Source organism: Urocampus carinirostris, chromosome 11, assembly GCF_059441175.1.
Source record: "Urocampus carinirostris isolate Australia breed hairy pipefish chromosome 11, RoL_Ucar_1.0, whole genome shotgun sequence".
Taxonomy (NCBI): domain Eukaryota; kingdom Metazoa; phylum Chordata; class Actinopteri; order Syngnathiformes; family Syngnathidae; genus Urocampus; species Urocampus carinirostris.
The window spans coordinates 20411312-20436872 of NC_142359.1; the positions used below are offsets into that span (position 1 = coordinate 20411312).

The 25561-nt window shown below is 39.4% G+C and overlaps 1 protein-coding gene across 1 annotated transcript; it reads left to right on the top strand.

The window, feature by feature from the left end:
* The first annotated feature begins 72 nt into the window (after positions 1-72).
* Positions 73-21676, top strand: dtx4a (deltex 4, E3 ubiquitin ligase a). The gene is made up of 8 exons (XM_088346988.1): positions 73-511; positions 1698-2727; positions 11925-11986; positions 14001-14162; positions 15314-15375; positions 15479-15799; positions 15921-16010; positions 18439-21676. The coding sequence occupies exons 1-8, from the start codon at positions 304-306 to the stop codon at positions 18667-18669; spliced, it is 2166 nt and encodes a 721-aa protein (XP_088203114.1). The 5' UTR covers positions 73-303; the 3' UTR covers positions 18670-21676.
* Positions 21677-25561: the final 3885 nt, after the last annotated feature.

The following is a 25561-nucleotide window of genomic DNA, read 5'->3' on the forward strand; positions in this document are numbered from 1 at the left end:
CTCGTGCCACCATTTTGATAGGATTTCGTACTATCAATAACGACCTGATTAGCTTTCCTTCAAACCTCACTCGCCTGTATAATGAAATTTTCATAACTATCATTATTATTACACATTTAAATGGGTTTACAGCTATCGCCGCTTACCAGAAAAGCCAAACAAGGGCGAATAGTTGCTGAAAACACACATGCACGTCGGCGACACGACAAGATGGACGTTGGCGCCTAGCTGCGCTCTTGCCGCCTGGGCGTTGATGTGTCGAGACGTCGCCGAGTAAAATGTTATTAATTAATTACTAGTAGGATGTTACTCGCGTCCGCCGTGGTTGTGTGGGAATGGCTGAACGAGAACGGCCGCTGGCGGCCCTACAGCCCGGCAGTGTGTCACCACATCGAGGCGGTCATCAGGAGCGAGCCCCGCTGCGCTAGCGTTATCCTCGGCCGGGTGGACTCTCGCCTTTCGCCCTACATCATCGACCTACAGTCCATGCACCAGTTTCGCCAGGACACAGGTGAACGAGCGGGCTGCTCCTTAGTTTTGTTTATGTGATTGTTCTTTTTGTGCAACTGGTCCGGAGGGAATACGACGCGGTGGGCGTACAAAAGCAAGTGTCAAAATGCTTGGCAGACAAACGCGTGTTGCAGAGGGTAATCCTTCAACCTGGATTAACACCATTTACAAAGAAAACTGACTCTCGTATTCTGTTTAAAAGAGCAGCGACGCCGAATGGTTAAGCGAAATAAATATTTTTATGTTCCTTCAGTGGAAGTACTGTGATGCTTTCCCCGACTAGCAGTGTTGTGCGTGTTACTGAAAAAGTAACTAGTTACAGTTGATAGTTACCTTATTTAGACAGTAAATGCGTACCACCCAAATCGCAACCAAAAGTATCGCGTTAATCTGAAGATAACTAGTTACAGTTTATCATATATACCAGGGGTTGTCGAAAGAGCCATCCTAGACAAAAATATAAAACAAAATCATTGAAAAACATTAACTATGCTTGTCCTAGAGAAACCACATCAATCCATTATCTGCACCACTTATCTTCAGTAGGGTCACGGGGATGCAGGAGCCCATCCCAGCTGTCCTTGGGCAGTGAGCAGATGACACCCAGAACTGGTTGCCAGCCAGTCGCAGGGCACACAGAGACCGCAAACTCACTCGCTCATTCTCACCTAAGGACAATTTAGACTGGCTAATATACCTGATATGCATGTTTTTGGTATGTGGGAGGAAACTGGAACGCCTGGAGGAAATCCACGCAAGCAAGGGGAGAACATGCAAACCCCGCACAGAAATGTTGGTAGCTGGATTTGAACCCATGACAACTTATCCGCCGTGCTGCCTCAAAACCATATCATTTCCTATTCTAAACGTTTTTGAAAAAGATCATTTTCATTTCAAAAAGCACCATGGAGCCACTAGGGCTCGGCAAAGAGCCACCTGCGACTCCAGAGCCACTTGTTATAAACACATTGAAGCTGACCCCCTAAAACTATTTAACTGCCATAAACAATGTCTACAAAGATGTATGTTTCTCAAAGGCAAAATAGTGACCTCAAACAGGCACTAATGATTGTGAACCAATTCTTATTATATCTATTTAATTAAACATAAACAATTGAAAAAAATCCCAACTTTTAGATGAACAGCTCTTTTATAATTAACAGATTTTGAATTTTGCGTGTTCCCAGGCACTGTTCGAGCAGTCCGCCGCAGCTTTTACGAGCCCACTTCGGCCCCTGGCCAGGGCTGGCTATGGGAGTGGGAAAACGACGTGGGAAGTTGGACGGCGTACGACACCGAGGTGGGCATTGCCATCCAGGCGGCGCGGGACCGACAGCAACCATGGTTGGACCTAGCACCGCTGGGTTTCTGCTACCTCATCGACTTTGGAAGCATGACTCAGATCAATGGGCAGACGCAGCACTGCCGGCGCATCCAGCGACGCGCCGATTTGGCATATCCCCTAGTCTCGGGGCCACTACCCAAATCCCAACATGCGTGGATGCCAACGTCGGTACCTCACCACGGAGGAGCGGTTCCCACGGGGTTCATGGGAATCAGAATGGGCGCCTCCGGAGGAGGCAATGGAAGTGCGTACCCCAGTGGGGCACTCCCTGCTTCAGCTGTTACATCTTTGGGAGCGCCCTGTGCATGCCAGCAGTGCATGCTGCTCCTCAGTGTGAAGGCGGGAACTGTGTCAAGCACTCAAACTTTGGGACATAGACTACCACAGACAAAACCCCCCACTCCAAAATTCAACAATCACCTAATCTCTGGAGGGGCTTTCTCACTGACCCTTCCACGGTTGCCCTCCATCTCGCGTTCTCTGTCACCTCACAGGACATCCGTTGTCAGTGCGACAAATGGCCCCAGTATTGTCAGCGGTGGTCTGACTTTGGGAGGTCCGGGTATAGGTCGAGGTTTCTCGCACACCCTTTCGTTTCTCAGCTCGACCACCGCCAGCCTATCCCTCAACCCCAGTCGGCCTCCACCACCAACACTTCCTCCGCCTCTGCCACCCTCGACGGCTCACCCATCGGCCTTGACTTCCTGTTTAACGCCGGCAGCGCCCGCATTAACCCGTGCGCCCTCGCCTTCTGCGCGTGTGCTGGGGCCGATGTCCACATCCCTGCCGCAGCGGACTGGCTTGGCGGGACTAAGTCGACCGGCCTTGCAGCGTCTCGCCATGGCTCAGTCCCGCGCCCTCATTGCTTCTGGGTGAGTAGACTTGAATGAATGAATGAATCAAAACTTTATTCGAACATCAAAATAAAAAAACAGAACAAAACCAATAACTCAACAACAAAATAACGTTACATAATCAGTGTTCTCGTTTGCCTGCGTCCCTGCGTCCTAGATGCATTATTTTTGCTGGGGACGCATTGTGTCAAATCAACGCGTGTCCCCGGGACGCAACTTTTTTGACACGAAATTGTCATTATCATTTCTTAACAAAGATTTACCGCACTCCAAACTTTTCGTGAGGCAGATCCGCCATTGTTGTTTTGGTCTCGCGGTTCGAGTTTTCGTCTGCACGCCGATCTCCAGTTCGAGTTGTGTAGTGAAAGTCCATTTATTTTTAGAGAACCGGCTTTTTCGGCTCAACTCATTAAAGAGAGCCGGCTCTCAAACGGCTCACTTGCTTTGATGCATTATATTACGATTGATTATGTTGTATAAAGAAGTTAAGAAAAAAAGGAAGTATTAAAGGAGAACATGAAAAAAGACAGGTTTGTGGTGATCCCTTTTAATCAGTATATTTCCAACAATAATTTAATGCAGAAAATGAATTAATAATTTAAATAAGAACATGTATTAATCTACTCAATTATATTTGCATGTATTTTTTCCTCCTACAGTGAACGTCCAAGCGACTTCATTTTTGAACTTTTTTTTTATAATAAACCTCATTCATGTCGAGCAACTCAGTGTCTCACAATAAAATGTTCATTAACAATATATATGATATAAGGAAACACATGTACAATATAACATGTTAAACTACATAAATAAACATGTTTGGGAAAAAAAAGAAGATTTTTTGTATTTTGTAAGGGAAAATACGACAGTTTGTAAGGGCATGGAGCACACTAAATTTTGGGGACCATAGATCTCTGTTGGGACCCATAGATTTTTGGCATGCGAGTCCCCGGGACCCATCACTTTTCAGAGGTAAAATGAACACTGCATAATATGTTCGAAAGGGGTAGTAAGAAGCGAATGCTTATATTACCTACCCCTTCATCTTCCCCACCAAAGCTACCAATGATATTACTAATAACAGTTTTGATGTTAGAATAGCAGCAATAACACAAAATTAAATAGACGCACTATTCCCAATCCCTCGTATCACTCATACCCGATTTTCTTCATCTCTGTATTCCGCCAGGAATGTTTTTTGTATTTAAATTTGAAAAAGTGAATATTTGGACACCAATTTGGTCTCGTCTTGCAATCCGTTCCAAAGCTTGACTCCACACACAGACATACTTTTCCTAGTGGTTCTCACCTTTGGGATTATGATCACTACAGCCCCTTAAATTATAATTTCCCTCTTTCCAAATGAATAATTTACGGATGTTTTCTGGCACTATGTTTTTGTTGACCTTAAATAGCAGTTGTGCAGTGAAAAACTTTACTAAATCATCTAATTTTAATAATTTGGACTGCAGAAATAAAATATAGTATGATCTTGATATCCTACCTTGTGTATGGTTCTAATTGCACATTTTTGGAGGATACTTTGTGCTGTAGACACATATTCGTGTACACTGGTTGCCCATTGGTTAGGAAATGAAATGCCGGTATATATTTATCCTAGCATACACCTCAGACTACTTCGCCTACAGGGGGAAATCTAGTCGGCGGCTGCATGCTTTCATTGCGAGACCTTGCGACTCAATATTGATCCATATATAAGGCGCACTGTATTATAAGGCGCACTGTATTATAAGGCGCATGGTCAGCTTTTTAAAAAATAAAGGCCTTTAGGTAGATAGATAGATAGATAGATAGATACTTTATTCATCCCCGAAGGGAAATTCACTTTTCCAGCAGCATCCCTAAGCTGAGAACAATCGAAAATAACTGAGAACAATCGAAAAATAACACGGGAGCTGCTGGAGTGGCTGCCATTCGTGACGGCGCCGGAGAAACGATTCAATTTGAATCATGTACAAACAAACAAACAATTGAATCATGTACAAGAAACGATTCAATCTGAATCATGTACAAACAAACAAACAATTGAATCATGTACAACAAACAAACAAAATATTTATGTTTCAATAAGTGGAGTGTTAATAAAATGGGGGGAAAATAATTTCTGATACTGATATAACCAGGTAAAACTAATTTTAAGTTACCTGTCCAAATGAATGTTGTGCCATCTCACCTTTCCCACTCTCTCTGCTCGCTCCTGAAACTTTATCAAATAGTCCAAAATTTTACCTCATCTTCTCCGCTCACCTCGTCGTCCTCTTCTCCTTCCACTTCGCACTACAGAGACTTTTTAGCTGAGCCGTCTCTTATGACACCATCCCGTCTCTTATGACACCATCCCCTGATCTAGACCAAACTAATGCAAGCAAAAATGCAATGGCAAAGCAAAGCCACTGAGGAGCTAAACGAACATGGAGGTGGTTATGAATGATGAAAATTTTGTGTTAAATGATATGTGAGACTTTTAGGCAGCTCTGTGTATTCCTATCTTTCCATTTGCAATTTGGCTAGCATCATCTAGTGTCCTTTTCCAATCGTATTGGAGCAATCTTCGTTTCAAAGTTCAAAAGTGCGTTGATTCGAGAAACGTAATTTCCAAAGACGTTTATTCAAAATATCATTTCACCGCTAGATGACGCTAAATATGAGACACTGTCCCTTTAAGGTCCGCTAATAGGAGATTGACAGCCAACTTACACCTTATAGACGTGAAAATACGGTAGTTTTTAAGTGTTTCATATGGGAAAAATTTGCTCGTTACACGAGTATTCAAGTTTCAAGCACGATCTTACAACAAATTAAACTTGTATGAAAAAGTACTACTGTAAATCAGCAGATTGGATGTTCAGTCACGTTTTCAGGTGGGAGGGAGTACTACTGGCAGATGGGTGAGCCTGCTGGCACGCATGTAAGAAAATCAAAAGCTTTCCTGATGAAAATCCAATGAGCTCCACCTGTTGCTTACTTATCACCTCGCCAAGAGCCCAAAGGCCAGGAGATGTTATAGTGATTACATTTTGGCGGTCACTAGGTTTCCTAATTTAGGAGTATTACATTAAAGGTGGTGTGCGTCATTAGAGGTGTCCTTGAAAGGTTTAAATTTAAATATTTTCTCTTTTAGGTATGCGTTAACAATACCCAACTGAGTTCAAAGTCCTTATGGTTTCTTTTCCACTGAGCCAGTCCGCGTTCATCTTACTTTTAGAAAAGCTGTTTGGGGTGGAAAACACTAGGTTTGAGGAACTGTTCTATATTGTCCCTACTGACTGCCAGAGGTTGTGCTTCACTGAATGTTAGGTCAGTGGGTCAAATAGGTGGTGGCCATGGTAAGAGTGGTCTTTTATGTGGTTGGCTTTTCTGCAGTAGCGCAAGCCGTCAATGTCCTCCAAACTGGGCAGAGAGCAGCCGGTGATTTTCTGGGCTGTGTTGATATACATGTCTAGGTGTGTGCACATGCCTAATTTTAACCCCATTTTTGATTACCTCCCGTTATGAAATAAAGCAATCTATTAGTCATCATTTTTCATTTATTTTACATAACATGAGCCTCACCTAGAGGGAGCTGTCATATTTGTCCGCATTTTACTGCTACGGGTACCAGACAAAATAAAAAGCTTGCGGAAGGCTCGACTAAAAAATTGCAAGTGAAAATGGTGCAGTTTGGTCACTTCGTGTCTCGTAGTTAGAATTCTTCCTTGTGCTTTTTAAAACTCGTTTTTAGTTGCAAGACACAATAAACCAATATTTAGTGGCAAAACAATACACACTGACCCTTTACAATCTGCAATTACTTACAGAAATAACACCCACACATGTAGGCTCAGAAGTCATTTTACCAGAGTGTGACCAATATGGTACCACTACAATGTATGCAAAATGTTTTATTTTATATCATCAAGGACAAGAGAAATTTGTGTTTATTGTTGATTTTTTTGTCATTAATCAAAATCTACCCTGATTAATAATCAATAAAAACTTTATTTCAAACATTATGAAATAAAAACAGGACAAAAACAATGACTCAACAACAAAAATAACGTTAACATGGCATGTTCGAAAAGGGGTAGTAAGAAGTATGCTTATTTTCCCTACCCCTTCATCTTCCTTATTAATTACATTTTACAGATAGCTCCTCTTTTGTGTCTAAGTATAACAAAATCTCACGGATAAACACATTACATAGGTCAGATATCAAAAATTATAATAATAGCAATAGTCACATATGTTATAAATTAATCACCGTAGTACCCATCTATTAACGTTATAATGCTACTAGTCACTGAATATCATTGTGACCAATGATAATAACAATAGCAATAATAACAGTTATGATATAATAATAGTAACAATAACAACAAGGTTAACAATAGTCGTAAACGCAGTATTTCCCATCTCAAGTATCACTCATACCTTCATTTCTTCATCTCTGTATTCTGCCAGTAATATTTTTTTGCATTTAAATTTGAACACGTGAATATTTGAACATTGTTTGATCTCCTGTTGTAAATTGTTCCAAAGTTTCACTCCACACACAAACACACGCATACTTTTCCTGGTGGTTCTCACCATTGGGATTTTGAATTTACTACAACCCCCTTAAGGTATAACTTCTCTCTTTCCGAGTATTTTTGGTTGTTTTCTGGCACTATGTTTTTGTTGACCTTGAATAGCAGTTGTGCAGTGAAAAATTTTACTAAATCATCCAATTTTAGTAATTTGGTCTACAGGAATAGAATATTAGTATGATCTCGATATCCTACCCTGTGTATAGTTCTAATTGCACGTTTTTGGAGGATAGAAAGGGGCTGTAGTGTACTTTTGTAATTATTGCCCCAGACTTCTGCACAATATGTTAAGTATGGCAGAACTAGAAAACAATATAATAAACAATGCATTATAGTTTAAAAGGAATTTGGCGTTACTAATTATTGAAATTAGTTTGTATGTGTCTGATGTGCGTTTTCTAGCTTAATTTATTGTCTATTATGACCCCTAAAATCTTTTTGATACAGTGTCTATTGCAACACCATCCATTTTTACTTCTAAATCTAGATCTATTATGAAAATGATTGATTCTTTTGTCTTTGGTTTTATGTAATAAAGTAGAAGTTTTGTATAAAATGTAAGAAAAAAATATTTATTGTAGTCATCATTGGCTTGCTCTATAATTTTCAAGATAGTATGACATTTTTCCAATGCAAATGCTCGTGATTGGTTCAAATGTATATCCTCAAAATCACAATTTATTTAAGAAAAAAAGGGGGGAATAGGTGTGCAGATAGTCATGACATATTGTTATTCCTACCCACATTGATTCCTTCCTTGTTGTCTATTTAAAGGTTGCTCATTCACAAAGGTTTTCAAGCCCCAGATGGAAGCTGCGCTAAAGCCGCAAGATTAGCCGCAATCCAAAAAACGTGACTTGCTGACATGCTTCTTCCTGGTTGTTAGTAAACAAATCAAGTTAGCCAGGTAGAGCATAATCATATTGACTAGAACAGGAATCACACTAACATGACATTGGTTATTTATGTGGAGTTTGAGATTAGTTTTAGTTTGTGGCTGAAGGATGAGATTGAAAAAGCATTGTCTGCACTTTGCATCACAATTCTTACGTTTTTGTTTCCTGACAATTTTTAAGAATTAGACTAACATTGTGCTTGGCCAAGACCTTGGATTGAGGCAGTGGTGGGCCCTCTGCTGGCCTAAAAAACATGTGAATCATGTGATGTTAATTATAGTCAGTTCATGAATACTTTGGAAATCATTCCAAATGGTCTCAACTTCCTTTCGTTGTTTTTTGCTGTTTGCGCTGCTTCCAGATATGTACTTTTATATTCAAGCATTTACACAATTACATTTCAGTCATTACTTGTTGCAGGTGTCAGAAAATGTAACTGGAAACCTTCAGAATCAGTTCTGCAGTCCCTGAGGCATAGAACAAGTGATGACAGAGCTTTTGTTTAGCCAATCAGATTCCGCGTCGGAGGGTCAGCTTCTGACAGGGGGCTTAGGGAGATGTCACCGGTTTCACAAACTATCATTGGCTAGGGTGCGGTAACAGGCGTATTACAACAAAAAACTGAGCAAAAATATCTCTGTGTCCACTGATTCTGACATTTTCATCCCTAAAATGAATAAAAACCTATGCCACAAATACGACGAGACAGGATCGACTTTCAGAATTAGTTGTGATGGCGATAGAAAAGAGCTTTCACAGAGTGATTGAAATCATTTGAGGAAAGAAAGGAGGTTAGATATTGTCATCAAACAAAAAGGCTTTTTGATGAGTCTGGCAACGTTCTGAACTAAATAATATTGCACTTTCATAAGGTTATTATTGATGCTGTTTTATATGTGTCACAGCTGTAGGTGTAGTAAATGTTTTATAGACGTAAAATAGTTATTGAGGATTGGATCTATTCAGCCTCCTAAAGGCAAGGGTGTTAAATACACAGCCTGCCACTGGATTGATGCAGTATCAGAAGAAGAGACATACAAAGTAGAGCGATATTGGTAATCAAATAAATGCTTTAAAGACAAAAAGTACTATGGTTGGTTGGTTCGTAAACCACTAGGTTCGTAGGGGCTCCATTTCCTGTGTTGTGCCTTGGGCAAGTACAGCCTGGTGGCGCCCATCCCTCGCCAGGCACACAAGTGTTTTTGCCCGGTCTTGAACCGGGGACTTTTCGCGTGTCAGACAAGTAATATCATTAGCTTTTCCAAGAGTCCAAAATGCTTATTGTATTTAGGATTAGCCAAATTGTGTGAAAGTTAGCTGAAGAAAAGATGTGCTATAGCATCCAAATAAGCTTCCTTATGTTCTCAGAGTAATCCGTGATGTGACGACAGAATGGCCTACAACCCAATTTAAATTACCAGATGGTAGGAGCGGGATTAGCGCTATAAAAGAGCGAGGTGAAGCGCTACAAGTCATTTTGCCATTCAACTCACTCGTCAGAACTGGGTTTTCTTTCTTTCTATCTGGATTGTTGATATATTATCAAGGATGACAGTTATCAAAAGCGGCCGTCCGTAAGTATCATATTGTTCTTACCTTTGTTTGAAAATGAGCAGGAGATGTTTTTAGGTATTAATTGAATGCTTGTCTACATGTTCTCCAACCTTATCTGAGGCAAAAATAAATAAATAAAATCATTAAAACATTTCAAGACACAGCCTCCATCAGAAACATAAAAACAAAATTCCATGCACTGATAAATGTTTTTTAAAGCTTAAATTATCACGTTGCCCAAACTGACACTATAAAGTATTTAAGGTCACCGTGTCTTAGGAAGTAATACAGGTGATTAATTTTTGTTTATAACTTTACTGCAATTTGCGATTTTACTATATGATTTAACTGACTTTAGAATATACCTTTACCTTTATTTTCATTGTTACAACATGGGTTGAATATATTGTGACAACAAAATTGGACGTGGCACTCCAGGTCCACATTTTACAGTGAGGATAAAGAAAACAAAGAGATAAAGGAACAAAGAAGATGTTTTTACTGTCCTTGGTACATAGGCTTTGTTTTCCTCCGGAGGGGGGTGTATAAGGGGGTGAGGGACAGACAGAGATGGCCAGATCCAACTAGATCATGTTTTTTCTGTATTTTTTTCGCGGTTCAGTAAGGATTACAGGTTATTCGTTTTGATTAATAGGTTTGCTGTAATTTAAAATGTTACTATATGTGTAACCTATTTTTTATGTTTTACTTTATTTTTGCCCTGTTTTTTTCTTGAAAAATAACAGATACTAACAGACACAATACTTAAAATGAGCAAAAATGATTTGTCAGTGGAACAAAAAATGTCTTACTATGTTCTAACTCTTGGTTTTGTGTGTTTGTGTTTTAAGTAAAATTAATAATTAAAGTTAGCAAAATTACTTGTGATTTTGACTTATTATTTCCTGCTGTGGTAGCACGGCAGCGCAGTGGTTAACGCGTGTGCGGCACAGTTCTGAGGTGATGAGATCAAACCTTCCTGTGTGGAGTTTGCATGTTCTCCCCGTGCTTGTGTGGGTTTCCTCCGGGCACTCCGGTTTCCTCCCACATTCCCAAAACATGCATGTCAGGTTAATTGGCCGGTCCAAATTGTTCCTAGGTGTGAATGAGCGAGTGACTTGTCTGTCTCGGTGTGCCCTGCAACTGGCTGGCAACCGGTTCAGGGTGTCCCGAGGATGGCTGGGATGGGCTCCAGCACCCCCGCGACCCTATTGAGGATAAGCTGTGATGGATGGATGGATTTCCTGCTGTGCAATCTTAACGGGACACCGTAATATTTGACCCCTAGCTGTGGCTGTATTGTATAGCACAACAAAACACTAGTGCTACAGAGCACAAGGAAAAATACAAACTACGGAGACTCAAAGTGACCAAAAAATGTTTCTTCTCAATTTTTTGTTCAGCCTTTCACAAGGTTTTTGGAATACCTGTAGCAGCAAAATGGCAGACAATCATGTCAGCTCCCTTTAGCTGTGCCTAATGATATGTAAAATAAATATACATTTCTTGACCTAAGAGTAATTAAAACAATGCTTGATTAGTTGATGGTTCCGGTTCATTATTGAAATCAATTAATTCAGTTTTACCACTAAGAGGCACTTAATCATTCTCAACAGCTTCTTCACATAATATGAGTTATTTGATATATTTCCTTGTACTACAACATGAGCAGATTATTAGTTTGTAAAAATAAAATAAATCTGCTATCCTGATATGGATGAATGTTACAGTTACTTATCAATGAAATTGTTTCATTTACTGCTGCACATTAGACAAAGTCTCTCAGCACACTAGTGTATCCCAGCACACTGGTCTACAATACATATCATTTGAGTGCATGCAATTGGCGACACAATGCAAGCGCACTAAGTCAATTGGCAACAAACCAAAAAGGTCAGCCCTTGTAAAAACACTCAATATTACTTTGTTTTGTTCAGTACAACATAATATAATGAGGCCACGGGTGGAAAATCTTGAAGTCCTTAATGGTTGCATGACCTGCAAATGCGGTTTACTGTAATTCTCGAACCACTCTTGACTATGACTGCAAAAGCTCCTTAATTTGCCATGACATATGCTGCAGCCACCTGTACGCATCTTCCACCTGTTCACATAAGACTCATCAGACTCCTAAACACCCTGACTTATCTCTTAGTAATGGAAAACTTTTTTTGTGCAGTGTGCCAACAGTTCCTGTGAAGAACTTGAACGGCTCCAGTCCTGTGCACCCTGCTTTGGCAGGTGAGTCCATCGATTGATTTTTGAATCTGTTACATTTGCCTTTTTTGGTTCTCTAAAGCAGTAAAGTAGTACCTCACTTTATCGTCATTTTGATACTTTACGGATTTTCACTCTGCATTGTGTTCTTCATTCTGATTGGTTAAACAGTCGTAAGGGCTGTCACGATTAGGAATTTTTGCAGACAATTAATTGTCACACAAATAATCACAATTGACGACTAGGATAATGTGGTCTTAATATTACATATACTGTACACCTTAACAAAAGACAGCAATTAAATGGTGAAAAAATGAAGTCCAGAAATAATCAAGAAATCATTATTAACTTAACATTTTGCTCATTTTATTTAAACAACTGCAACAGTGCAGGATTTCAGTCTTTTGAGGAACAATGCACAGGTGAGGTAACAGCTCTTAAGGTCTTTGACTCAACTTTTCAGTATTAAAGTGCAAAATTGAACAAAGTGCAAAAATGAGGCGCACAGAGGAGAAAATATACTTTAATATCAACACACACTTAAAGTTAATACAGCAACAGAGTGGATAAATGTCTCTGCTTTAAGATTTCAACACGTTTAAAGGGAATGCAGCTTAAAGCAGCAGACAAATGTGTCTTTTCTTTGCTTCAAGTTCTTGGGCTTTGAAAACAAAGACTGGTACACAGTAAAATGAAGTATGTAATTAAGTAAACATAGAGTTTATTTTAAAAACTATAATTGCATATCTTAAGCTCTTTTGACATGACATCAACTTGAATATGAACCTGTAAACTTAAAATTGCAAAGGGCAATCAAAAATATCTTGGCCTTTTGGACTCAAACCTTTGTCTAATAGCTCAGTGTGACTGACATTTTTCTAGTGGCTAGAAAATGGAAATTGAACACAGGTAAACAAAAATATATTTGTCTTTTGGACTCAAAGCTTAGTCTAATAGTCAAGTCATGTTTATTTGTGACACCCTTAATCACAAGGAGTCTCAAAGGGCTGCACAAACCACAGATTATTGAAAAATACAGACTATTATGACACCATCCCTTGATCTAAAACCTACATGAGGGCAAGGAAAAACTAAAAAACCTCAACATGAGGAAAATGAAGAAAACTTGAGAAGGGACCGCACATGAGGTAATCTTTCTTCCAGGATGACCAGGCTGCAACGGATGTTGCAATAACAAATAATACACAGATATTGTCAACATGAAATATAAGAAATTTATAAGATATAGATTAAAAGTGTCTTTTAAGCCTAGATCAAAACAGTTCTACTGCGATTGCGGATCAAATCTCAGGTGCCAGAGCATTCCACAACAACAGGGGCCTAAGAAGTGAACAGCATTATAACGAGAGATGACTGTATTATCACCAATTCTATTGTGTTAGGATAAGGTATGCAGCAAATTAGAATCCTTTATCTCACTACCACCCTCTGCTGTGAGGAAAGAGAATTGCATGCCTCACTCTGCATTTTCCGACACTCAGCACAGTAATAACAGTAATACATTACATACTAAATGTACTGTATCAATATTATTCCTAATATAATGTTAAAATTCCGCGATTTTGGATGAGAAAATCTAAAAATTGTACGGTTGATAGAGAAAAGACTTTAACTCTGAAAAAATGTAACCATTGAATGTTTTTAATTGCATGTTAATATTATGACACAGCCTCACCTGCCTCCCATGACTGTACTTGGGTTGGGGTTTGCTCCTCCACATGAAACAGAAATTACTGGTTTGCATGGTTACCCGTAGAAGCCTTCTGATCTGACTTTGATACACCACATTCATCATCTGGTCGCAATTATTGTTGGTGTAAAGTGTCTTCCTGCTCTTCAATGATGAACCGGAACTTATGTCTATGAAAAACAAAGAAAACGATTTACCGTCATGGACTAAAAATAACTATTTGATTCCTGTAAAATTTTGGGATACACGTGGTAGTAATGATTTGTTTTGGCCTTCTAGTCTTGAAAAAACATAAGATCCAGAAAGTTGAGCTTGTTCTCTTTTTAGGGATTACCGGCATCCTCATGAGCGCAGCAGGCCTTCCTGTCTGCCTGACCCGTCCTCCTAAACTGGTGCTCCATCCACCTCCAGTCAGCAAGAGCGACATCAAACCTGTGCCAGGTCTGGGCCACTGCTGTCGCAAAACCACCAAAAAACAGACGCGCAAAGGTGAGTGTAGCACCTATGCTATTAGGCAGAGGGAAGAAAACCGACTAGACTAGGTTTGATGAGTGGTATTACTAATAGAGGATACTCCAAAGTCAAAATTAATTTGAACAAAATGCGGCATTTAATAAACAAAATATAAGCCAATGGACAACATTTAACGTAAAATATAATAAAAGAACACACTTATTTGGTTTAAGGTGTTATATGAGAAATCCTAGATTTGGTTAATCTTGGTTTAGTAATCATGTTTTGTTTCTATTTCAGTTGTGCTCTTCTCTAATTTCAGTTGATAACCTATTATTAGTGGCAAAATTTACATTTAAATGCACTGATAGGATTTTAGAATCAACTTATTAGATTTAGTCTTGTATAACGTGCATCCCTAATTTATTTTTTAAACTTTATCTCACATCAAACTAAGCAGTGACAAACATTAAATTTGTGTGGCCATGATTTAAGTTGTTTATTATAACCACAATACCAAGATAAAAAATCTATCAAATGTCCTTTAAAGTCAGATTCATCATCAGATACACAAAACCGTTTTTCCCCTCGTTGTGCTTTTTGGGTTTTATCTACCTTTCAGGACGTCCCTCTTTGTGCTTTTTTTGGTTTTATTTATCTTTAAGGGTGTCCCTCATTCTGCTTTTTGGGGGGTTTATTTATCTTTCAATACGAGTTTTTGTTTCTTTCATTCTAACATTATTCTTTGGGACAGTGAACTCTCGGTTCGCTGCTCGATTTCTGTGATTTTCAGCATGATCGGCAACTTTGAGCTTGAAAGAGGTGTAATTTTCAGTATGTTTCTTCTTAGCAGCCAAAGTTGCCATCTAACTTTAACACTAGAAATTGGTAATTTAGCAAAACAGCAATGCTTAACTCACGTTTCAGTGTGGGCCAGGCGAGGAAAGAGAAGGCACCTCGTCTGCGCACCATGATTTGGATTATTGTTACTAAAAATATGTGGTCACTGATATTTTCGACTGATCAATGATTGCGCAAATACGATACTACTACCATAAGACCTTGAGTATACGGTGCCCCCCCTCTTTTTTTAGTTAAGAAAAATGTTATACACAAATGAATACTGCCCTTTTACCTCTATGGAAAAACAAGACAACCAACAAAGACATTCTGCTTTCTTGCGGTAGGTAGGACCCCTGAGGAGGTGGTAAAGAGATACCATCAGAAAATCCGCAACCCCCCTGAGGAGGTATGTTACTTTGGGGAAATTTTTATTTTTTTCATGCGCCCTCAAAACGTGGCATGGTTTGAATAAACAAGTAATATATGGTGTACCATTTTCATCCGTGCAGGACTGCACAATTTGCATGGAAGTACTTTCGGGCCCATCGGGCTACAAAGGCCCCGGTGTAGGCGGCATCTCTAGTGCTGAATCGGTGGGCTGCCTGGCACAATGCGGTCATCAATATCACCTGCAGTGCCTGGTAGCCATGTACAACAACGGAAATAAGGATGGCAGCCTGCAGTGCCCCACGTGCAAAACCATATACGGAGTCAAAACTGGAAACCAGCCTCCGGGCAAAATGGAGTACCATGTCATCCCCCACTCCTTACCTGGACACCCTGACTGCAAAACCATTCGAATTATTTACAATATCTCTCCTGGCATTCAGGTAGAGCCGCCGGCATATTCTGCAAAACCTTTTGTATTTACATTTTGTTTGTCCAATGTACGTCGCTCTGATGTGCTGAGCTTTTTCGAGATTGAAGTAATCGAAATGTCAATGTCTTTAGGGCATGGAGCACCCAAACCCCGGCAAACCCTTCACGGCCCGTGGCTTCCCGAGACACTGCTACCTCCCAGACAGCGACAAAGGCCGAAAGGTAGAGCAAAAGGAGCTCTCTGGGAAAACATACCATATTATTTAAAAATGTAAATAATAGTATGGGGAAAATGTGTGTAAAATTGTGACATTATAAAGGGAAAACATTAAACTTCTGGGAAAATGTTGAATATCACCTAAACCACATGCGGCCTTCAGGATTTTGAATCTGGCCCGCCAAACTAAAATGGTGAAAATATGACAATGTACAGTATGTCACAGTGAGTAGACCCTTCACATTTTTACAGCGATTTCATTATAATGTTTAATAGAAAATCACTGAAAAAACATTGCTTTGACACAATGAAAAGAAGTATGTAAACAAAGGCCATTGCTTACTGGAAAGGTATCCTCTGGTCTGATGAGACAAAGATGAATTTATTTGGCTCAGATGGTGTGAAGCATGTGTGGCGGCAACCAAGTGAGAAGTACAATTGTGTTTGTGTTGTGCCTGATGTCAAGCATGGTGTTGGGAATGTCATGGTTTGGGGCTGCATGAGTGCATCTGGAATTGAATACTGTGAAATACTGGAGCAGAGAATGATCACCTCCCTCCAGAAACTGCGTCGCAGGGAAATATTCCAGCCTGACAAAGACCCCAAATACACTGAACAAGGCTCTTCTAAAGAGGCTAAGGGTAAAGGGGACAGACTGAAAAAGCATGTTTCCAGATCAAAATCCAATAGCACATCTTTGGGGCATCTTCAAGCAGAAAGTGGAGAAGCACAAGATATTGAATATCCCTAAGCTCAGTTATGTTGTCATGGAGGAGTGGAAGAGAATTCCAGTGGCAGTTTGTGAGGCTCTGGTGAAATCCATGGCCAGGAGCATTAAAGTTGTTCAGCAAAATCATGGTGGCCACACAATTTTACTTAAGGGTGTATTCACTTTCATTAACGGGGATTCAGCTAACGTCTATATTTTGAGTTTTTAGAGGGAGGGAATTTACCCTGCTATATAAGCTTTACACAGACGACCTTCATTGTATCAAAGCAATGTTTCTTCAGTGTTGCTCAATTAAACATAATAAAGTCTCTGCAGAAATATGCGGGGTGTATTCGCTTTTGTGATAGTATGACAGTAACTAAAGTACTACTAAAATTAAAAAAAGATTTTTTTTATTTGTTTTAAGTGCCAGCTGAACTACAAAAATACTAATAGAGAAATACTACAGGAATACAAAAAAATTACTAAAAAAGCAAATATCGAATTCAGTGCTTAAAAAATACAAAATACTACCACAGAAATGCGAGGAAAATACTGCAGAAATACAGTACAGAAATATTACAAAAATACAAAGAAAATACAATTGCAATAATGCCACAGAATGAATCAATTATACTACTGCAATAATACTACAATAATACTGGTGCAATAATGCTACAATAAAACAAATCTACCAAGGAAATGCAGCAGAAATACTACTACATCATCAATACTATATCAGAAATTCTACAAATATACAAAAAAACAATACAACACAGAATATAACAAAAATATGACAGAAACACTACAATATTACTAAAGTAATACTACAGAAATACTACAAAATACCACAGAAATGCTACAAAATACTAATACAGTAATGTTACCATACAAAAATTTCAACACAGAAATACGACAAAAATACTACTACAGAAATACTCCTACAGTAATAGTAGAAGAATACTACTACTGAAATACTACAAAAATACTGGTACATAATGCACAAATTCTGTCAATGAAATATGACAGAAATACACTAGAGAAATACTACAACAGAAATTTTAGGAAAACACAGCACAAATAATATAGAAATACTACAAAAATACTAAAGAAAATACAACTACAGTATTACCACAAAAATATAATAGAAATACAACAATACCACTGCAGTAATACGACAGAAATACTATAAAAACACAGAATTATTACTAAAGTAAAACTAGGAAAATACTACTACAGAAATACTAGGAAATATACTGCTGACATACTACAAAATACAAAAAAACATACAATAATACTACGAAAATACCGCTGAAGTAATAATACAGAAGTATTGCAAAAATGCTACGGAAACACTACAAAACTAAATTTCAAATTAGATTCTTAAAACAGGGACTTAATAGATTATTTTTCTTTCATTCTGAGAGATTCAAAACCAATGTGATTCAAGAAATATATTTAATAAGAAATCTAAAAAGAAATATGTATATTTATTCATGAACGCGAATGAGAAATATTGGATAGGTCTCCAAGCTTGGGCCCCCATCCAAAATCTTGAACCCAAGCGGCCTGCGACCGCAAACGTTTGCCCATCCCTAATATAGGATCCACGTTAAATGATGTATCATGCGAGATGTGACATTTTTATAGTAAATCATTGAAAACTGGTGTGTGTGGTGATTAGACAGAAATCTCGAAAATAAAAGTCAATTTTATTTGTCTAGGTTTTGAGGCTGCTGTTGGTAGCATGGGAGCGCTGCCTGATCTTTTCGGTGGGGACTTCAAGCACCACCGGGGAGTCAGACACGGTCATCTGGAACGAAGTGCACCACAAGACAGAGTTCGGGTCCAACCTGACAGGCCACGGCTACCCCGACCCGGGCCACCTGGACAATGTTCTGGAGGAGCTCAAGGCTCAAGGAATCACAGAGGACGATTGCATTCTCAGAGAATGAACCCAACATTCAAAAGGATCATTTGGAAAGGGATATTCGGGAAGGATCGCGGTCTTTACCTTTAAAGGTAATCCCAAATTCTGAAACATGCAAAATGTGACAAAACAGTACATCGGTATATTCCAATTATTTTCCGAAAATGATGCATTTTGAAGACAGCACGTCTTTGTCATCCTGAGCTGTGTTGTCATCAAAGGAACACCAGCACCCTAGCAAGCCGGTCGTCGTATTGTTTTGCATGTTAACTAGTCAAAGCGGTTACGAGTGTTTTAAATTAAGTTTTGGTAGTTTTTGTGGAAAATGCCTAGGCGTTGTGTCAAAGGTGGATGCAAGATTGGTACAACAAAGGGCAAACAGCCAAAAAGGTTCTAACTGGCCAAAAGAGACATGTAAAACCGCCAACGTTAATCGTGACCGATCAACAAAAGGCAGCGGCAGACAAAAAACTCGCTGTGCGCAGCCAGGCTAACCATAAACTGACAACATAAACTGACAAAAGCTACGGCGACAACGTGAACCGGCCTGGAATAAAAAAACTAAAGTAAGCACGCAAACTTGGCGCTAACATCAGCCAAATAACACACAGTAGGCCGCCAATGAGCGCCAACGGGGACCTAACAGAACAAGGAGCCGGGCAGACCCGATGCTAACGGGGAGCAAGCTGGACAAAATTATATTAACCGAGACATACGCTTGATGAACACAAACAGAAAGCCACTATCGCCTACCACCGAGCAAAATTGAGCGGTATGCAATTCCTCTGTCTTTTTCGTACCTAGCCTCACTTGTTGTGATAATGGGATTTGCCAATCTTCAAGTGTTGTGTTTCTCCGTCAAGTGTTGTGTTTGGGAGTGGGAGAACCCAACTTGACCTGGAACCTCCGAGAGAAATGCTCAAATCCTATGCAACCATTTCACATAACCGTTGTTAGCGCCATGCAGGAAAAATGAGACTAATATTTGCAAAAAACAAACATTTAAAGAAAGTAAAAGTAAAGACCAAACACCTGCTGGAAGTTAGTGTCTGTCTTAGCCTCATGGCTGTTTTAAAGGGACAGTGTGTATTATTTAATTATTTACTAACTTAATTCATTAATAAAAACAATACTGATTTAAATAAGAAGCAAAAATTACATAATTTATGATTTAAAAAAACACACTTTTTAAAAATACTCAAAGGTCGATAAATTAGAACTTGTTTTATAAAACATGAGCCTCACTTAAGGGGAGCTGGCATAACTGTCAGACATCTTGCTGCTGCGACTTCCCAAAAACCTCCAAAAGGCTGGGCAAAAAAAAAAAAAGTGAAATGGGTTTTGGTCACTTTGAGTCTGTAGGCTCTGAATTTGTATTTTTTGTTGTGCTTTTCAGCACTCGTTTTCGGTTGCACTACACCATAAAGGGACATATAGGGGTCAAATAATACTCACATTCCCTTTAATATCAGCCCTGTCCATTTTTTGCATGGTATTTTTTTGCTTTTGCCTGTTCCTGTCACGACCAGAACTTAATCAGGACCCAAATGCGTAGCGTTAACCACAAGTTTATTGATAGAAAAAGGAAGGGCAGCGCCCGTGATCCAGTGCTCGCCTGACGCGGGAAGCAAGCCGCTCATGCAATCAGATCGTGATCAGAATACGGAAGTGAATCTTCCGTAGCGGGAGATGGCGGTGTCAAGGACGGAAAACAGGTCGATAGAAGGGACAGGAAAGCAAACACGTAGTCGGGATCAAAAAACGGGTCAGAGCCGGAGACAAACGGGGAGATCAGGAACGGACGGGTGCAAAAACAGGACAGACGGGAGTCAGGGTCAAAATGCTTGCCTTGTAACAATGGAGGTTCGCTGACGGACTGACAACCAGAGAGTGACAGGACGGGGCTTAAAAAAGGACAGGGAACAAATCAGGTAGCCCGCAGCGGGCTACCTGATTGGTTCAAAATGAGCGTAATCAAAACAGTAATCATGACAGTTCCAAGTCCAAAAATGGTGTCATTTGATCAACAAGTTAAAATATATTTGAAAAGTATTGCTTTGAACAACCTAACATCCAACTTAAATTGTATATTGTTTTTTCAGTGTTTCATTACAAATTCACAACGGTGCAGTTAGGACTTCCCCACCCCATCTCAAAGGAACAATGACAAACCAAAAACCCATGGTCTGTTGCATGACCTGCGATAATTGCGTTTTGACAACATTATGCAAATCCAGTACATACCAGTCAGTATTGCAGTGCCTTGAAAAGGTATTAAAGTTAGTAAATGTGCACTCTGTTTATCATTGATAGTCATTTAGGTCGACATTGGATCATTCAGAAGTCATCAGAGAACTTCTGGAGTCAGTTGGCTAAGCTGAGAGAACGGGGGGCCAATATATTTGCAACTCCTACTTTACAGTTTTTTGATCGTAAATGTAATATAAAGCTTGGAAATAATTTGGTTCCACTTCATGATTGTGTACCACAGGATTTTGATTCTTGGGAAATAATTTCTTTTTTTTCTTACTTTAAGTTTAAAGCCTGCAAAGTGACAAGTTCTTGGGGGACTAATACTTTTGCTAGACACTGAAAATTACTTTGTATCATGAGATATCGTCTCAAGAATGTTAAGCGTTACCCTAGCGGTAAGTATGGGGATTTGCTGACCCCTAAAGTTGCTTTTTAGCAAATACAATCCATTCTGGCACCTCTGACAATATCTTTTTCTAAAAACTATTGTGATTCTGTGTTTTTTTGCATTGACTTGTTTTGATATTCAATTGCATTGTTTTTAGTACAGAGACATTAGTTAATATATATATATATTTTTTGTTATTCCATTGTCATTTATTATGAAAAGCATTTATATTTTATGTATGCGTATATGCACCTTGATATATGTTATGTGTGTGGGCTAATTTGCATTAAAGAATGTTTTCCTTTTATTTGTGTTATTCTATATGAATATATATTGTTTGTCTACATCTTATGAATGTCAAGGGTCTCAATCGTACGGCCTGCGGGCCATTTGCAGGCCGTGTGACCGTAGTTTGAGGCCCCCGCCTGACTAATAAAGTTAAATGAGAGTGCAGCTGCAACAGCGCAGTGGTTAGCGCATGTGCGGCACAGTTCTGAAGTCATGAGATCGAACCTTCCTGTGTGGAGTTTGCATGTTCACCCAGTGCGTGAGGTTCCTCCGGGCACTCCGGTTTCCTCCCACATTCCAAAAACATGCATCTCAGGTTGATTGGCCGGTCCAAATTGTGTGAATGAGTGAGTGAGTTGTCTCTGTGTGCCCTGCGACTGGATGGCAACCAGTTCAGGGTGTCCCCTGCCCACTGCCCAAAGATAGCTGGAATGGGCTCCAGCACCTCCGCGACCCTACTGAGGATAAGCAGTACAGATGGATGGAGAGTCATTATATATATATATAAATATTAGCAGGGCAGCACGGCAGCGCAGTGGTTAGCGCGTGTGCGGCACAGTTCTGAAGTCATGAGATCGAACCTTCCTGTGTGGAGTTTGCATGTTCTCCCCGTGCTTGCGTCGGTTTCCTCCGGGCACTCCGGTTTCCTCCCACATTCCAAAAACATGCATTTCTGGTTAATTGGCCGGTCCAAATTGTCCCTAGGTGTGAATGAGCGAGCGAATTATTTGTCCTGTGTGTGCCCTGCGACTGCCTGGCAACCAGTTCAGGATGTCAGTATATACACTAAGCAATTAGGTATCAATGTGAAATTATACATTTTAATATAAAAATGATTATTTTTATCATACATCATATAAATCAGGCTTCTCAAAACTTCATTAACTTGCAGGCCACCAGAATTAGCCTCCAGGCGAAGTGGAACAGATGATATTGACCCTAAGGAAGTACTTGGATCGGTTTAATACTATTGTTCTGGTATTGATACTTCATTCCTCCACAATCCCCGCAAAGCCACGCTCTTTCCATGTAGATAGCAAGCCTTTTTTCTCTAAGCCCGCCACTCTGTAAAGTTTTAAATGCCCAATGACTGGTGACTGACAGACACGCTTTAGCACCTCTCCCGACCTGGCCTTGCGCTGCATCCATCCTGTCAGACAGAGTAGAGGGCCATATCGAATGCAAACAGTAAGTGCAGCGCGATATTGACTTTTTTTTTTTTTTTTTTTTTTTTAAACAACAGAAAATAACAATGCAACATCTGCCAATTTGTGTGGTAAAATGGTCTGCTACTGTGGCAAACTTACATAAACACATGAAAAAAAGACCTTCAATCAAAAATGTAAACATGCTCGGTCTGTTCTTTGCTCTCCTCGAGAAAAAACGAGAACCAGAAGGCCGACGCCATGCGGCCAAGGACTAGAAGAAGAAGGTTGGCGTCTTCTGCTCTGCTATCCTCCTCTACTCTTCTAACAATATGCCTTTTGTTCCCATGAGGTAAATCAAGAAAATAATTGCAGCCAGCTGGTTTTTGGTGCTAGGGCTAATATTTCAATTATGTCATGCCATGAAAAAATTCCATGTCCTCTAAATAAGTTGATTGTTTTAACACTGCATTTGTTTGTGTGCCTATACATTTTCCTTTGGACTGATCAATCAATAATTTTCATAGACTGCAAAATGGACAATTTAAGAGTTTTGGAGTAATTGTCTTACATGATATCAGCCAATATCACATGTTTTTTTTCATTTTGTTCTCTTTGTTGGTGTGGTGTTTCTTTTTTTTCAGTAGATTATTAGTAAAAGAAAACTCCATAAATTCGAGAGTGTGTGTGCCTTTGAACAAAGTATATTAAACTATTAAAAACGGTAAAAAGAATTCACTTAAACAGCGTTCCCGTAGATCCTTGAAATGTCTTAAAAGGCCTTGAATTCACTGTTCTAATTATAATGTCATGATTACCAATTTGGATCTCCTGTGCCCACTCAATTGGGGCCAGCCGCTGCCCCTGTTTCAATTGTGATTTTTTTTGGTCTACGTGGTCTTAAATATGATTTCAAAAAGCATAAAGAAAGTCTTTAAAAGTCTTGAATATCGATCGATAATACCATGTATTAACTTTGACCGGATCACTACAAAAATCCCAGTATCACCCACCCTTTTTCTGGGTCATAGGACGAATAGCTAATAGCTCCCCTTATCATAAAAATAATTATTGAAGCATGATTTGCAATGCAAAGGGATGATATCACAGCCTACTTTAAATTTGCCGCAAAAAAGACATCTTATAGGTGGATCCTCATCATCAATCATCTAGCATTATCCACAGATTAATCATGAAGAAATCTTGTCTGAGAGGGCGATCAATGGCTCGTTAAAAAAACAGTTAGAAACAAAACCAGTCAATTGCTTCTCCATCCTGAATTGCACAGAGCACGATTATCACTAGATTAGTCTGTTCCTTGGATTATCAGTCTGGATTGTATCTACTTTAAACCCTGAGAAAGAAAAGGAAGACAAGTTAACCATTTGACCCAACCGTTTATAGCATTACGGTGTGTGGCAATAAATTGGGCATATTGTTGGCCATTTTTTATAGTTTCATTTTTTAGGACAATGGCTTAGGAGTAAAGTGCTTGGGTGCTTCTTTACAAACGCAGCAAAGTTATCAAACAAAGGGTCTGACTTCATATCAACACTTTCTCGTGTAAATCTTTTGAAAAACGCTCTTTATTTAACATTGCATTATAGATAGATAGATAGATAGATAGATAGATAGAGAGAGAGAGAGAGAGAGAGAGAGAGAGAGAGAGAGAGAGAGAGAGAGAAAGAGAGAGATAGATAGATAGATAGATAGATAGATAGATAGATAGATAGATAGATAGATAGATAGATAGATAGATAGATAGATAGATAGATAGATAGATAGATAGATAGATAGATAGATAGATAGATAGATAGATAGATAGATAGATAGGTCTGCAAAATAGTTGCTTAGTGAACACATCAGATAAACTTTGGAATAATTTACTTTCCTTAGCTTGCACCCACCTTAAATACAGCGTTTGTGTTGGTAGAATCAATACTAATAATTATAACGACAATTAATCACCAATTATTATTATTAACAATATAATATCGTATTTGTTGTGATTGCCAATTTGGAGCACCTGCGGCAGCTTGTTTGGCGCCAACAGCCCGGACAGCTGACTGGTGGACACTCCCTTTTTAAACCCCCGGCTTCCTCTCAGTCATTGTCAGATTGTTGCGAGCTGTTGTTTTCCAGTCAGTGAGCATTCCCATCCGACTCCGTTTCTGCTAAACCTTTCTCCTGCCTGATCTTCGTTTTTCGACCTGTTTCTGGACCTGATTACGCCCGTTCTGCCTGCCCCCGTTACCTGACCCGTTTTGCCTCGTTACCTGCCTGCCTCCTGCCTACGACCTTGATTACGAACTCGCCTCTGATCTCCAGCGCCGGCCAAATGACTTACTATTCCCGCCTGTCTTCGTCCGACACGCAAGTGTCACTCCCGCCTCGCTCGCTCCTGTTTTCCGTCAATCCTCGGATCAAGCAAGCAAGCCTTACTCTCCCTTTCTTTTCAATAAAAACTGAGAAACGTATGCTATTGAGTTCTGTGTCCGTTCTGGTCAGTGACAGTATTATTATTACTATTACATTTACATTATATAAAATGTACATTCATAACAATGTTATTGTTATAATTATTATTATAAATATTGTTATTATAAAATATCTTCTAGCTAAAGTAGTAGTAGCAAACTTAACACTTCCAATTCCCTGACACTTATCCGACTTACACTTATTAAGACATTCCAACATTCAAGTAAATCTAAACCAGATCGCGGCAATAACTTACCAGATATCAAATTGACACCGCAAATGCGGACATTGCAAATTATGTCCTCAATCCAGTCAGTTATTTCAAAGCCTTGCAGCCATAGGCTCTTACGGTGCTTTTGAAAAGG

Excerpts from the sequence above, each read along its gene's own strand:
- dtx4a (XM_088346988.1), top strand. The coding sequence starts at position 304 with ATGTTACTCGCGTCCGCCGTGGTTGTGTGGGAATGGCTGAACGAGAAC. Across the intron at positions 14,163-15,313 it reads CAAAAAACAGACGCGCAAAG|GTAGGACCCCTGAGGAGGTG; the intron begins GTGAGTGTAGCA and ends TTCTTGCGGTAG. Across the intron at positions 16,011-18,438 it reads ACAGCGACAAAGGCCGAAAG|GTTTTGAGGCTGCTGTTGGT; the intron begins GTAGAGCAAAAG and ends TTATTTGTCTAG.